The sequence below is a fragment of the Polypterus senegalus genome, chromosome 2 (genome assembly GCF_016835505.1).
Source record: "Polypterus senegalus isolate Bchr_013 chromosome 2, ASM1683550v1, whole genome shotgun sequence".
Taxonomy (NCBI): Eukaryota; Metazoa; Chordata; class Cladistia; order Polypteriformes; family Polypteridae; genus Polypterus; species Polypterus senegalus.
The window spans coordinates 50,552,915-50,567,548 of NC_053155.1; the positions used below are offsets into that span (position 1 = coordinate 50,552,915).

The window sequence follows — 14,634 nt, forward strand, 5'->3', positions numbered from 1 at the left end:
TCTTTGTTTTTTTAAATCATCTAGGTTGGCTCCACTCCCAAGTGTGTTTTATCCCTTATAATCTACACAATGCACTATATGCTGTACCTTTATATTTTGTTGGCCTTCTTAATCACTTCTATGTTCTGTAATAATGTGGACAGTGACAAGTCCATTTGGTCTCCTAACTTATAAGGTGTACATTCATGTTTCAGCGCCTCATTGCATATTCACATTTACCATTTTTACTTTCTACATGTAATATTTTACATTTATTTGCATTCAGTTTTGCTGCCATATCTGAAGTTGCTAGTTCTGTAGATTTTCAATTTCAACTGTGATTTACACATTAATGGGACGCAGGTGCAATTTGTCGAGGATCCTTAAAGAATTTGTTTCTTTTTGTGTCTCCACAAACAGGGGCTGTTAAAAGAAAAAAAGCATTAAGGGAGTAAAATTTGTTAAATTTACGGTAAACAACTGGCAGCTGTGGTTGCCAGAATTTTACTTTAAGAAAGAAGGTGAAGGTGACAAAAATTTTAGGTCTATGGTATAACTTTATAGTAAATAACTTTTTTTCTTTATAACACATTACAATAGAAGTCAACGTTTAACCATAACCTGAAATCCAAACGTTGTAATAAATATGCCAGTCGTTTAAACCATTAGAAAATATTGTTGGGATCAAATACGAGTACATAGTTTGCATCAATAAAGTAACAACAACAAATAGTAAATACCTAATTATACACATTAAAAAGAATTCAATGTTTAAGGAAGTTACAGCATATTGTCTTGTGAAGAAGTAAAGATTGCTTTTGTGGTGTTTGGTGTCCTACAGGTGTGCCAGCTTATCAAAAATAACCCACCATAAATCAGTTTCCATAACCTCAAAATACCTTCAGCATGCGGGGAAAAATAAGTCTGCTAACTTTGTTTAAGTTTTCTTCCCTACTCTGCAAAGGTATGTGGTTTACCAGAACAATATTGTAAAACTGGACATTTCCTTATGCAAATACCATAACTTCGGTTTTATTGAAATTGCGCTTTATTGTTTTAAATTTTACAGATTTTTACCTTTGCTATTTAAGAGTTTTACGCTGTAAAGTTAACATTTTTTTTTCAGTGAACCGTAATGTATCAGTAAATAGTGTGTAGCATATTTTGAAGGTAGAAGAATATCGATATTACAGAACTTGGCCGTAAGAAATAATGAAGTGTGTTGTTTAAGATATAAAGGTATGCAGTAGAATTTAAGGTAACTTCCTTTTTTTTCAGAAAGTTATCTTACTTTCACCATTCACCGTATTTTTACTGTTAAATTTACTGACATTTTTTACAGTGTACATGAATCATGATTTCAGTCTATCAAAAAATATTTCTCGGAATGGATTCAAACTCAAAATAGACACCCCCCACCAGCCAATACTGCATTCTTTAGACAATGTTGCAAGGATCTAAATCAGAGGATGCCATGACATTATCAGCCTTCCAGTTTTTATTTACTAGGTTATTAATTCTCACATTTAGGGCTATGGAAGGAATCAGTAAATAACCAAACTAATCTGATAGGTTAGTTTTTGGAAAGAAATTATTTTTAAAAGTCTCCTTGTATAGTTTGATTTGAACTTTAGCCATCAATAACTATTGCCAATTTACGAGTAACCCACTTCTGTGTCACTTGCTTAAAATATGGAAGGAGTACAGAAAACACTTTAAGGCAGAGGTTCTATTCTCAGCTTCTTCAGTGCGTATCATAAATTTATAGCCTTCATTAACTAACTATACTGTATATAAAATTCTAAGGTTTGTCTGTCTGTCATGCAAAAACATATGAACCACTGGGCCTTGAGCCATAATCTTGATCTTAAAAGAGAGCGTATGATGTAATATGTGGTCCTATAGCAAAAAAAATGAAGGTGTGGCCTACCCTGGCAGCTTAATTGGACATCAAGTACAGAAAAAGACCAGTAACAACATCTGCTATAAATGATATTTATTGCACAGGCTGATTAGTTGTGCATCAACTACAGGATACACATTGAAGGTGCGACAGACATGGTGAACTGCCTGCACAAACTTACATCAACGTACTCCGTGATAGTAGGTAGGAAAATGAAGCGCACGAGCCACCTTTTCTTCAAGGACCAGAGGTCCAAGTATTTCCCAACAGTAATTAAGTCATCAACGTCATTTGGTATACTGACTTTTACAGACCTACACTCACCTAAAGGATTATTAGGAACACCATACTAATACGGTGTTTGACCCCCTTTCGCCTTCAGAACTGCCTTAATTCTACGTGGCATTGATTCAACAAGGTGCTGAAAGCATTCTTTAGAAATGTTGGCCCATATTGATAGGATAGCATCTTGCAGTTGATGGAGATTTGTGGGATGCACATCCCGTTCCACCACATCCCAAAGATGCTCTATTGGGTTGAGATCTGGTGACTGTGGGGGCCATTTTAGTACAGTGAACTCATTGTCATGTTCAAGAAACCAATTTAAAATGATTCGAGCTTTGTGACATGGTGCATTATCTTGCTGGAAGTAGCCATCAGGGGATGGGTATATGGTCATGAAGGGATGGACATGGTCAGAAACAATGCTCAGGTAGCCCGTGGCATTTAAATGATGCCCAATTGGCACTAAGGGGCCTAAAGTGTGCCAAGAAAACATCCCCACACCATTACACCACCACCACCAGCCTGCACAGTGGTAACAAGGCATGATGGATCCATGTTCTCATTCTGTTTACGCCAAATTCTGACTCTACCATTTGAATGTCTCAACAGAAATCGAGACTCATCAGACCAGGCAACTTTTTCCAGTCTTCAACTGTCCAATTTTGGTGAGCTTGTGCAAATTGTAGCCTCTTTTTCCTATTTGTAGTGGAGATGAGTGGTACCCGGTGGGGTCTTCTGCTGTTGTAGCCCATCCGCCTCAAGGTTGTGCGTGTTGTGGCTTCACAAATGCTTTGCTGCATACCCCGGTTGTAACGAGTGGTTATTTCAGTCAAAGTTGCTCTTCTATGAGCTTCAATCAGTCGGCCCATTCTCCTCTGACCTCTAGCATCAACAAGGCATTTTCGCCCACAGGAACGCCACATACTGGATGTTTTTCCCTTTTCACACCATTCTTTGTAAACCCTAGAAATGGTTGTGCGTGAAAATCCCAGTAACTGAGCAGATTGTGAAATACTCAGACCGGCCCGTCTGGCACCAACAACCATGCCACGCTCAAAATTGCTTAAATCACCTTTCTTTCCCATTCTGACATTCATTTTGGAGTTCAGGAGATTGTCTTGACCAGGACCACACCCCTAAATGCATTGAAGCAACTGTCATGTGATTGGTTGATTAGATAATTGCATTAATGAGAAATTAAACAGGTGTTCCTAATAATCCTTTAGGTGAGTGTATATGTTGATAGCTTGTATCTGATGTGTTGCATGTTTACGTAGCACAGGCAATTAAGAAATTCAATGTACATTACTCTATACACATGACAATAATGACCCTGCCATACACTTTATAGACTCTATTAGCTGTGAGTTAAGTGTATGGCAACAGACAACTTTTTATGTATGTTAGACATTTTAGTCAAAAGAACTTGCTTAACTTCCATAATCCCTCATTATTATATTTTATCTACTAATGACAAAGATATTGATAGTATTTCTAGACTTTATCACATAATTTTTCACAGTGGTAGAAGATAGGGGTAAGGGAATCTCCGAGTCAAGGAATGAAATTCAATAATTCATAATACATGTATACACTTGTAGGAAGTACAAGTGTAAAGGAACCAGTGGAAGGGTTTGGTTTAAGCCCACCCAGGGATGCTACATTAACGTAGGAGATGCAAGTGATTTTTACTTGGGCCCACCCTGGACTGCTAAATTAATGTAGGAAATTGTGACAGATTTCTTTTTCTGCCACACAAGGGCACCAAATAAATGTAGGAAATGGTGCATGGATGTGAGAAAATTAATTGATTGATGTTCAATCAATCAGCTAATTAATTGTCTGTTTTGCCTATGACAATGCCAGTAATTAATTAAATAATTTGTTTGGGCTCTCACTTTATTTTCCTTGCCGTTCTTTCCAGGAGGTTACTCCGCCCCTTCGACTTGTGTCAAGGTAACTGAGGCACTTGTTTTAAGAAACAGAATAATACATTTTATTGATAAACACAAGATTATATAAATATGACAGTATTATTAGCAGGATTTGAACCCACAGCACTTTTTAAAACTGGATTTTTTTTCATTTGAGGAATGGTAAAAATCTACTTTTTCAGAATTTACTATCTCCATGTTTTATTTTTTGATTTCATAATATATACTGGGAATAATCTCCTAGCGTTTTCTGGTCTATATGGATCTCTGAACTGAGTAGGGATGGGGTGTTACGTTTAGTCAAAGCTTTAAACTATGTTAATTTCCTGTAGTGTTATGTGTTTTGCTTGTTTTGGTGTGGGTTTAAATCTAATACAATTCGCGGTCCCGTTTGTTTCACATATATGAATGTGTAACTCTGATGCTTATAAAAATAATGTACAGTACTTTGTAAAATGTCCTGAGAAGGAGTGTGCATTTACAGGCGTGACTATAAAATTATTCAATATGTTAAAAGGAAGTTTCTTTTCAGTAATTACAGTTGTCAGTCACCATGCCAGTAAAAAGCTTGCAGCTACTGTATCTCGTGCTTTCTTATGGGATTCCACGGTGTAAAATCGCGGGTGTGGTCGGGAAATTCCTTATATACAATACAAAAAGCTAGGGTTATCCTCTCTCATATCACTTCATACACGACTCGCGAGCTGTCCTGAGTCGAGGTTTCGCTTTTAGTTTAGACATGAGATTCTTTCTTATCTTTGCGATCTGTCTTCTGAAAGAAGGTGAGATTATTTTAGCAGTTGTAATGTTTTCTTGTACCTTTCTACTTGGGCAAATGTGAAAAAATGACTGCTTTTAATTTACTGTAGACATTAGAGTATGAATATTCTTAAGATCATTGATAAGCCACATTTGTAATTAATTTTTGCCCCGCCTTTCAGGATTTGCAGCCGTGGTGGACACATCTGCAACGGTGGATGCGAGACTAAACGAAGATGTGGAGCTAGGATGTCAGTTACAAGAGCCTAAGTCTATCAATCAGATCACCTGGCAGAAGATCACCGGAAGCGCTGTGAATAACCTGGCTACCTACAGCGAATACTTTGGGGCGAAAGTTTTGGAACCTTACGAACAGCGAATAAACATTTCGACATCATCTCTTAATGTAACATCGATCAAGATCAAAGGAGTGCGACCTGAAGATGAAGGATGTTATCGATGTTTATTCAGCGAATATCCGACTGGCTCTGTGACTGGAAAGACGTGTCTCGTAGTACATGGTGAGCAGGAGCATCGTCTCGTTAATATTTAAAATGGATGCAAGTGTGCTAAAATATGCGTGAAGCTGGTGAATTATATCCGTTCAATTTAAAAAAAATAACGTAGTGATAACTGATGTTGCTATGCCTTCATGGTGTAACAAAGTTATTTTCCATTACATTAAATAGTGTTTAATATAGCAGTCGGTTTGGACGTTTTGTTTATCAGTTACAAATTACGAGAGCGGCATGACATCCCCAGCGTTAATAAAATTAGAAATAAAAAATAACGGGGAATTCAAGTTAAATGTTCAACGACTGTACTAAAGTTCATACAGTGTTTACATGAATATCAAACTCATCTCGAAAGTTTAGATGATTTACTTCGCCTGCGGATTTCTGTTTCCTCCGAGCAGCATTATTTAAATCAAAACATTCACAAAGGGACTGTAATCCACACTATAACTATTTTGATGTGTGTCTAAAAAGTTGACTGCCTAGTACTTGATGCTGGTACATGCTACGTATTATAGCCCGTTGCATAGAATCATAAAATTGGACGGATACAAATACTGTAATAATGGCAGGGTGGCGCAGTGGCTGACCCCCAGGCGACGGATTTTGAATTCCGGTCAGATCGCCATCGATGTGGATTCAGCAAATTCTATTGCCATACAATGGACTAGAGCAGTGTTTCCAGCTGTTTTGCGGCCAGGAGGCGTTAACGTACTTTAGCTTTAAACTGGATTTAGCTGGACCAGGCAATTTATTATTGGTAACGATGAAGAGGAGGATGTTGAAAATGACTGCACTAGACCGGATGAGCCTGCCCTTCTGCGTTACGAATTGAGGGTCATGCGATTGGGGTTTTTGTACGTTCTTCTTGGTTTTCCCGTGGGATTATACATATTTTACGTCATATTGTTTAATTGTCGATGTAAAATGGTATGGAAGATATAATACACAACAAAGCCGCCAGTATTATAACAACTCAAAGCATTAAAGTAACCCGTTAGGTGCAAATATAGATTTTTTAAGGCACTGGGTATACTTTTATTTTCTTTGTCTCGTACACCTGGTGCCTATAACATGCAAACTCATTAGAAAAATGAAACAAAGAAGGAAACGTCACGTACTTTTTCTATTACTAATGGGTTTTTCATTTGTTGTTTGCATACCCCATTTCGAGAAGAGAAATGAAAGTGAGAGGGCCATTGCGACTTCTTGGAAATCCCATTTACTTTACCGAACGATGGCTGATATTTCACTTTGCAGTCTTTCAGTGAATCTAGGAAAAATCCTGGTGCCACTTAACGGCTTTGTTTTTTCTCTTCAGAACTTTATGATATAACAACAAAATCCTCCAACATCTCTGCAACTGAAGACACATATTTCCTGATGTGTTCTGCCACCGGCAAGCCGGCTCCGGAGGTGTTCTGGAGAACATCAGAAAACAAAACACTTACTGCAGAGGAGCAGCGGACCGATAACGGGAAAGGAAGTGTGACGGTCATAAGCAACTTGACGTTAAAACACTCTGATGGTGTATACGGAGGAGTAGACTGCATAGTGAAGCACCCTGCACTACAGAATTCTGAAAGCAGACATTTCGTTCTACTGTATGAGAAAACAGGTATTTCTGATTTTTACTTTGCACTGTAACTGTTGTTGGTTTATTCTATACCACCTCTTGTTGTTTAAAATGAAATACTGCTGTACATAAGGATAACAATATTAACTGACTTGACCAAATATCTACATATAAGATGCAGCAAAAATTCTTTGATAGAGTATTTTAAAATCCTCCTGCTTTTGTTCCAACCATTTTTTAATCTGTCAAAAATCCTTCCTTTTCAAACAATACCTCATAATTTAAAGTTTGTTCTTCCCATGTTCACATTTACATGTGCCAGAATGGTTAATCAGAGCTATGCCACAGGGGAACCACTTTTGGATGATAATCCCAGGAAGAATCATTATTTATTTAGATATATAACAGACTCCCTAATAACCATGAGTAGATGCATGGTAATAGATTTGTGAACTATGGCTCATGATTTTAACAGGACTCTCACTATACAATCTTCTTTTTCTTTCTGCTGCTCCTGTTAGGGGTTGCCACAGCGGATCATCTTTTTCCATATTTTCCTGTTTTCTGCATCTTCCTCTGTTACACCCCATCACCTGTATGTCCATTCTCGCCACGTCCATAAATCTTATTTTAGGCCTCTTTTCCACTTGCCTGGCAACTCTATCTTTAACATTCTTTTCCCAATAAACCCAGCATCTCTTCTGCACATGTCCAAACCAATGCAATCTCGCCTCTCTGACTTTGTCTCCCAACTGTCCAACTTGAGCTGACCCTCTAATGCACTCATTTCTAATCCTGTTTATCCTCGTCATGCCCAATGCAAATCTTAGCATCTTTAACTCTGCCACCTCCAGCTCTGTCTCCTGCTTTATGGTCAGTGCCATTGTCTCCAACCCATTTAACAAAGCTGGTCTCACAACCGTCTGTCACAATTTACTCCTGATACTCTTGTCCATCAATTCCACCCATCTTTTTCACCTCTTTTCCACAATCCCCATTACTCTGTACTATTGATCCCAAGTATTCAAACTCATCCACTTTCACCAACTCTACTCCCTTCATCCTCACCATTCCACTGACCTCCTTCTCATTTACACACATGTATTCTGTCTTGTTCCTACTGACCTTCATTCCTCTCCTCTCTGGAGCATATCCCCATCTCTCCATGGTATACTCATCCTGCTCCTTACTCTCACTACAGATCACAATGTCCTCAGCAAACATTATAGTCCACGGGGACACCTGTCTAATCTCATCTCTCAACCTGTCCATCACCATTACAAATAAGAAAAGGCTCCGAGCTGATCCCTGATGTGATCCCACCTCCACGTTGAATGCATTCATCACTCCTACCTCAGATCTCACCACTGTCACACTTCTCTCACACATATCCTGTAAAACTCTTACGTCTCTGCCACTCCCGACTTCCTTATAAAATACCATAACTCCTGTCAAGGCACCCTGGATATGCTTTTTCCAGGTTTTCCGGGTCCACATAGACACCATGCAACTCCTTCTGGCCTTCTCTATACTTCTCCATCAACACCCTCAGAGTAAACATTGCATCTGTGGTGCTCTTTCCTGGCATGAAACCATACTGTTGCTCACTAATCATCACCTCACTTCTTAACCTAGCTTCCACTACTCTTTTCCATAACTTCATGCTGTGGCTCATCAATTTTATCCCCCTGTAGTTACTACAACTCTGCACATCCCCCATTACTCTTAGAAATCTGCACCAGTACACTTCTTTTCCACTCCTTAGGGATCCTCTCACTTTCCATGATTCCATTAAACAATCTGGTTACAAACTCCACTACCATCTCTCCTAAACACCTCCATGCTTACACAGGTATGTCATCTGAACCAACAACCTTCCCATTCTTTATCCTCTTCATAGCTGTTGCTACTTCTTCCTTGCTAATCCGTTGTACTTCCTGATTCACTATCTCCACATCATCTAACCATCTCTCTCTCATTCTCTTCATTCATCAACCTCTCAAAGTTCACTTTCTATCTGTTCAACACACCCTTCTCACTTATGAGTACGTTTCTATCTTTATCCTTTATCATCCTAACCTGCTGCACATCTTTCCCAGCTCGGTCCCTCTGTCTAGCCAATCGGTGTATACAGTTGTGTATATAGTTGTGTATACAGCGATCAAAAAAAAATTTATAAAAATAAAACAAAGAGGAGGAGTGGCACCTTTACTGTCATAATGAGAACTAGTTTGGCAGTTAACAATGCAGTACCAGTTAGCAAAATGCCTATTTTCAACAAATGTAGTCTCATCTGCTGATGCTGCCTCTGGAACCAGGAAAATCCAGGTCATGGATCATAGGAGTGATGGGTCACATGGGTCATGGGTCACAAAAGATGACCCGCTGTTAACTCTGATCATCAGTAGAATGACATGTCTACAGGTATAAAATAAGAATTTGTGTCACAAATTGTATTTCTTATATCTTGCTGCCATCTTTTTACCAAGTGTGTACAATTAAAAATAATGGTTCTGTAATGGCACTTTACAGAGTTGTGTGGTTCCTTCTTGAACCATTGCTTGACAATGAGCTATTTCATGCTGGAGCTTATTCTCTGTATATGAAAATGGTCTTTCAGGCTTTGAAATGGTTACTAATATGTGGACAAAACATATATATATATATATATATATATATATATATATATATATATCTAGAAGGCTAACTAGTAGATACAACAGATGAAGGATGCCTGAACTTAGCTAGTGTTATTGAATGTAGCATGAGTCATTTAAAAATCATGAACCCATTGTTATTTCACAATTTTGTTGTAATCTATTCATGGTTACTTTTAGAACCTTTTACAAATGTACATAAGTAAAGGTTCTCTCTGGAATCTTCATATGGATGGTTCTTTTAAAAATCAAAAGTGGTTCTCTTCTGGCTTTCATTTTTAAGAGTATTCAATCTGTGTTTGTATGTTGTCTCATGGGAACAGTGTGGTCATTGAAACAAATCAGCCTATAAAGGTACAGAGTTGGAGAGTGCTTTTCTCAGAAGGCAGGTTTAGAAAACATATTTACTAGTAAAAAAGAGTAACAGAGAACCTAGTAACAAAAATCCGCCACAATGCAATATCTGAAAACATTAGACATAAGCTTTTATTTCAACAGACATCAGTAAATGAAAAGAATGGAATGCTGCATAAAGAAGAGCTGGGAAAATGTGTTGTGTGTGTTTAACACAAATTCTTTTTTAGTTAAACCCACATTTTACTTAGCAAATTACATGCTGGCACTAAATGCTGCATTTCTGTGAAATTGTATAATGTTTTAGCACTCCTGGTCATCAAAGAACAATATGCAGGACAATTTCTGGAAACAAAAGGCCATTTAATGATATTTAAATGGGCATGTCTGAAGGTCTGACAAATTAAATACATTTACATGTGCATATAAAACACCTACTATTGGTAAGTTTCTTAGAAAAGTACAACGACTTCAGCTGTTCATTTCTAACCTAAAATGAAAATTAATGGATTAAAAGATGTTATGGTGAAATCACACTCATTAATAAATATTAAAAAGAGAATGAATTGGCCACTGACTATAACACAGGATGGAATTAAACCATACAGTCATATTTGTCAGAAACAGATTTCCTCAGATGCTGTTAGTGGTCTATTGTTATCTACTGATGCATTTGTCATTATGTCCCATTATTTAAAATTTGCTAAATTTATGTTTAATGAAGTTGGAATTTGGGGAAATACTAAGAACCAGTCTTATGTCAAGTCAATTATACATTTTTTCCATGGCTGTTAATGTGAAGAAGAAACAACCCAATCCTTAAAATCAGACTTTTTTAATCAATAACTGGATAAAGTACTTTTACTTTAGTAGTGCTTTGTACCAAAATGTTACAGTAAAATGTATAGCAAACAACACTGGAGATCCATAATGGTGTACCTTGTAGTTTAGCAAAACTATAAAGACAGTTTGTACTGAAATGGAATAAACATTCATTTTGCATTTAATTGTACAGTACTGTATGCATTATGGAAGTTTTTAATCAATCAGAAGCAGCTGGTTCACTTTACCACATTAATGGTTTAGAGCACTGTAAAATATTGTTTAATGTAATTTATTTGTTAACACTGTATATAGATTTTTTAAAAGTAAATGTAGTCCATGACCTAAATTTAAACAGTTCTTCTTTTTTTTTTTTTGAAGAACCAGCGCAAAAGCAAGTCTCATATTTAGTAGAAGTTGTAATCTTCTCTATTTTTGGAGCAGTTGTTCTCTACTGCATATACAGATACAAAACAAAAGGTAAGCTTGCTGTTTTACTTTTTACAAATCATAGTAATAAACATAGAGTATGCTTTCATTGATAAACATTAATTCAGTGTTATACTGTAACATAGTACTGTATGACATTCATCCTTGTGCTTAACTCATTGCTATTCTTTGTTAATTTTTCTGAGTATGTATGAGCATGGAGTCAGTCCAGTACAGTTTTTAATTTCTTAAAAACAGGAATATCTGTCCTAAATTATATGAAAACTGGACATTTCTGGTGGCATATTGTGTTAAGGCTAGAATATAAAATTACTGCTGTCCACCTTTACAATGCTTATAATAAACCTCTACTGTTGCATGGGACATAAGCTAATCAGACGTCAAACAAATTAAGTTACAAAAACAGATGCTAAGTTTTAGTTTGCAATAACATTTCAGATTATCAAACAGAAACCACATGTGTAACACTCATCTTATTGTGCTGTTTAGTTACTAGTTTATACTGTGCATGAATTACAAACTGAGTTTTGACATGACAGTGTGCCATTTCATTTTCCTGCAGGAAAAAATATACACAAGGAAACGATGGAAAGGAATCAGTGTGGTCCACTTTTCAGTGTCTGAAACAGTCTTGGCTGAATGGTCATACAGTGGGGACATTTCAACATTTACTTCACTGAAATACACTACTTTTATTTATTTTTTATGGATATTTATTAGACAATGCAATATTTTAATGTGTATTATACAGTGTCATCAACTTAATGTTTTTAATTTCAAGTTTTTGCTGAATTCCTTTGAGTATATACATATTCCGATTCTAAGCTAGACATTTTATTGTTTGTGGATAAAAGAGAAAGTGTGCAGATCAAATGCCTTTGGCCTGTAGTTGAGTGTGTCTTATAATTGTCTAATGTGAGAAATCTCGATTAATGTTTTTGGCGATGTTTACAGTTCAGTTTTGAATATGTCAGTAATTGTTATAGTTATCTTATTTACATGTTTGCACAACTAAATCAACCTAGTATTATGAAGTATTAAGAAAGTGGTAATTGATAAATGTGAACGAAGTGAAATTATCAGTAAATAATGGCAAAAGAGCCTTCTTTTGTGGTCAGTGTGGTCCCTTACTGGCTAAAATGCTGTAAATTGTAAGACAGGATAGATAGATAGATAGATAGATAGATAGATAGATAGATAGATAGATAGATAGATAGTGTGCATGTACATACATATATACTTTATATGTCCAAAGGGGGGAAATTCCCTTTAATTCCAAGTGACTCACTTCAGCTACCATGGCTTCACTTGAACAAATATTACACTGTATGTATATAACGCTTTGAAATGAGGTTCACTGTGATGGCTGCTATATTCAATCAAGCCTGTTCTGTTGCAGCTTGTTTTCTGTTATTTTGTTCAGGTCTGACGCAATGCTCTGTAAATTCAGTTAGTTGCAGGTGTTGCACAGTAGTTTTCTACCTCAATTCTTATATTGCACTTTTAAATATTGTGAATTATGTTGATGTAATAAAATGTACATTTTGAAGTTATAAAAATAATAGAATATTATTTACCTAAAAGAGGATACCACTTAAGTATTATATTATTCATAAAAATCTGTTCACAAATGTTTTACTCATGGCTTGCACAAGCCCTTGAAAGTGATCAAATGTAGCTTTGAATGCTAACACTTTGCAGTTGGGATTACCTTTAATGCCGCGATTCGTTAGCCATGCCATATAAAAAAGTCCTAATAGTTTGATTCGGTTTTACCAAATGCAAAGTGAAGTAGCCATTCCTGTGTTTCTACAGTATGGTACATTAGTAGTTAGTGACTGTGTATTCTTAAAAATGACTGGTGAAGAAAGGATTTATTTGGTCTTACTTAGCATTTGTTTTTAGATTAGCTGGTCGTTTATGTAAGTTTGGATCGCTTAAAGACATTATGTCAGTCCACTCTGACCTGTCCAAAATGAGATCATTCAAACAATATTTTGTATCCCTCATTCTTAAATGTATACTTGTTTATCTTAATTGAAACTAAGGAAGTGCATTCCAGAAACAGATGAATAGTACTCTCTAAGCCAATAAGACCAAACAAAGCTTTTGTTCAGATCATGATATTTAACTGTGGATGATTCAGATGCATTATATGTAAATAGAATTCCTACTTGAAAGTCATGCACTTTCAATGAAGTTTGTTTTATCTTTTTGTTCATGCATAAGGAAGCATTGTTTACTTGAAAAAATGAACAATTCATGCTGCTTGTACAGTTTTTTTGTGTGTGGTAAATACAATTGCTTTTTATTTTTCAAACAAAGAATAAACAACCTTAAATCATTTGAATTTTGACCCTTTTTTGAATGGCTCACTCCTTAAAGCATTTATGAGTACCAGATCTTCGCCAGTCTAGCATCAACAAACTTCTCTCATGTTTTAGTAAGTTGCACAATACAGGAAAGGCATTTCAAGCACTTCATTAAAATGAAGACAGTTTTACTGGAAAACATTTTAATTGATTTGGAGTTCATTGGCAATTACACAATCCAAAAGAAAGAACAACGACGAAGAAAGTTTTCAAAATCACAATTAGCAGGCATTTATTTTACTTTAAAATGCAATTTTAGGGAGATTATATCATTTTTAAAACAGATAAACAGTTAATCATTTGTATGATTGCAAAATCACAGTTTATATTGGGTAACGTAAATTTTTAAGTGTATTCATTTTATTTGTATAGTGTGCGTGTGTGTGTGTGTGTACCGTTGAAACAGTACTAGTATTTTGTTATGTGATTCTTATTGTCAAACAGTAAGAGAATAAAACAAGGACTGAATCTACAGTTATTTCAGTTGTAGAATTTTACAATTGTTTCTTACATTGTCAATTTTAAATATGAAACTAAAAACATACATTACTGGTAATACTGGTCACAAAACTAGAACAGGAACCAATAGTAGGTGGGAATTTACCCCATTGTAAAACATGCTAACACACACAAGCTGATGCAGCTTAATCACGCCTGATGATGTACATTCACAAATCACAATACATGCATATCTTTCAAATGTAATAAGAAAGTGGAGTGCCTAGCCAAACATAAGCAGATTTGGGTAGAACACAAACCCCCACAAGGGCAGTAGCCTATACTGAAAGTAAACTTGGATCCCTAGAGCTTGTATACTAATAATACAAATGCAATACAGTTTTAACAGTGGAAGCCACTTTTATAGATATCCACAGGGAGTACATTTGTACATTTCATACTTGACCCCACAGCTAGTCTTTATGCTGTTGAAATGAAGACTCTGTAGCACTACCAGCTGAATAAATTAGCCACAGAGTAGATCTGGCATACCTTATCTTGAAATGTACTTGCATGACTGCTACTAAAAT

The 14,634-nt window shown here is 36.2% G+C and overlaps 1 protein-coding gene across 1 annotated transcript; it reads left to right on the forward strand.

Moving 5' to 3' along the window:
- The first annotated feature begins 4,656 nt into the window (after positions 1–4,656).
- On the forward strand, positions 4,657–13,584 carry LOC120522894 (OX-2 membrane glycoprotein-like). Its single transcript, XM_039743658.1, has 5 exons — positions 4,657–4,883; positions 5,043–5,381; positions 6,697–6,993; positions 11,166–11,264; positions 11,797–13,584. Exons 1-5 carry the CDS (start codon positions 4,841–4,843, stop codon positions 11,856–11,858), a joined length of 840 nt encoding a protein of 279 aa, XP_039599592.1. The 5' UTR covers positions 4,657–4,840; the 3' UTR covers positions 11,859–13,584.
- Positions 13,585–14,634: the final 1,050 nt, after the last annotated feature.

Excerpts from the sequence above, each read along its gene's own strand:
- LOC120522894 (XM_039743658.1), top strand. The coding sequence starts at position 4,841 with ATGAGATTCTTTCTTATCTTTGCGATCTGTCTTCTGAAAGAAG. Across the intron at positions 5,382-6,696 it reads GACGTGTCTCGTAGTACATG|AACTTTATGATATAACAACA; the intron begins GTGAGCAGGAGC and ends TTTTCTCTTCAG. Across the intron at positions 6,994-11,165 it reads TCTACTGTATGAGAAAACAG|AACCAGCGCAAAAGCAAGTC; the intron begins GTATTTCTGATT and ends TTTTTTTTGAAG.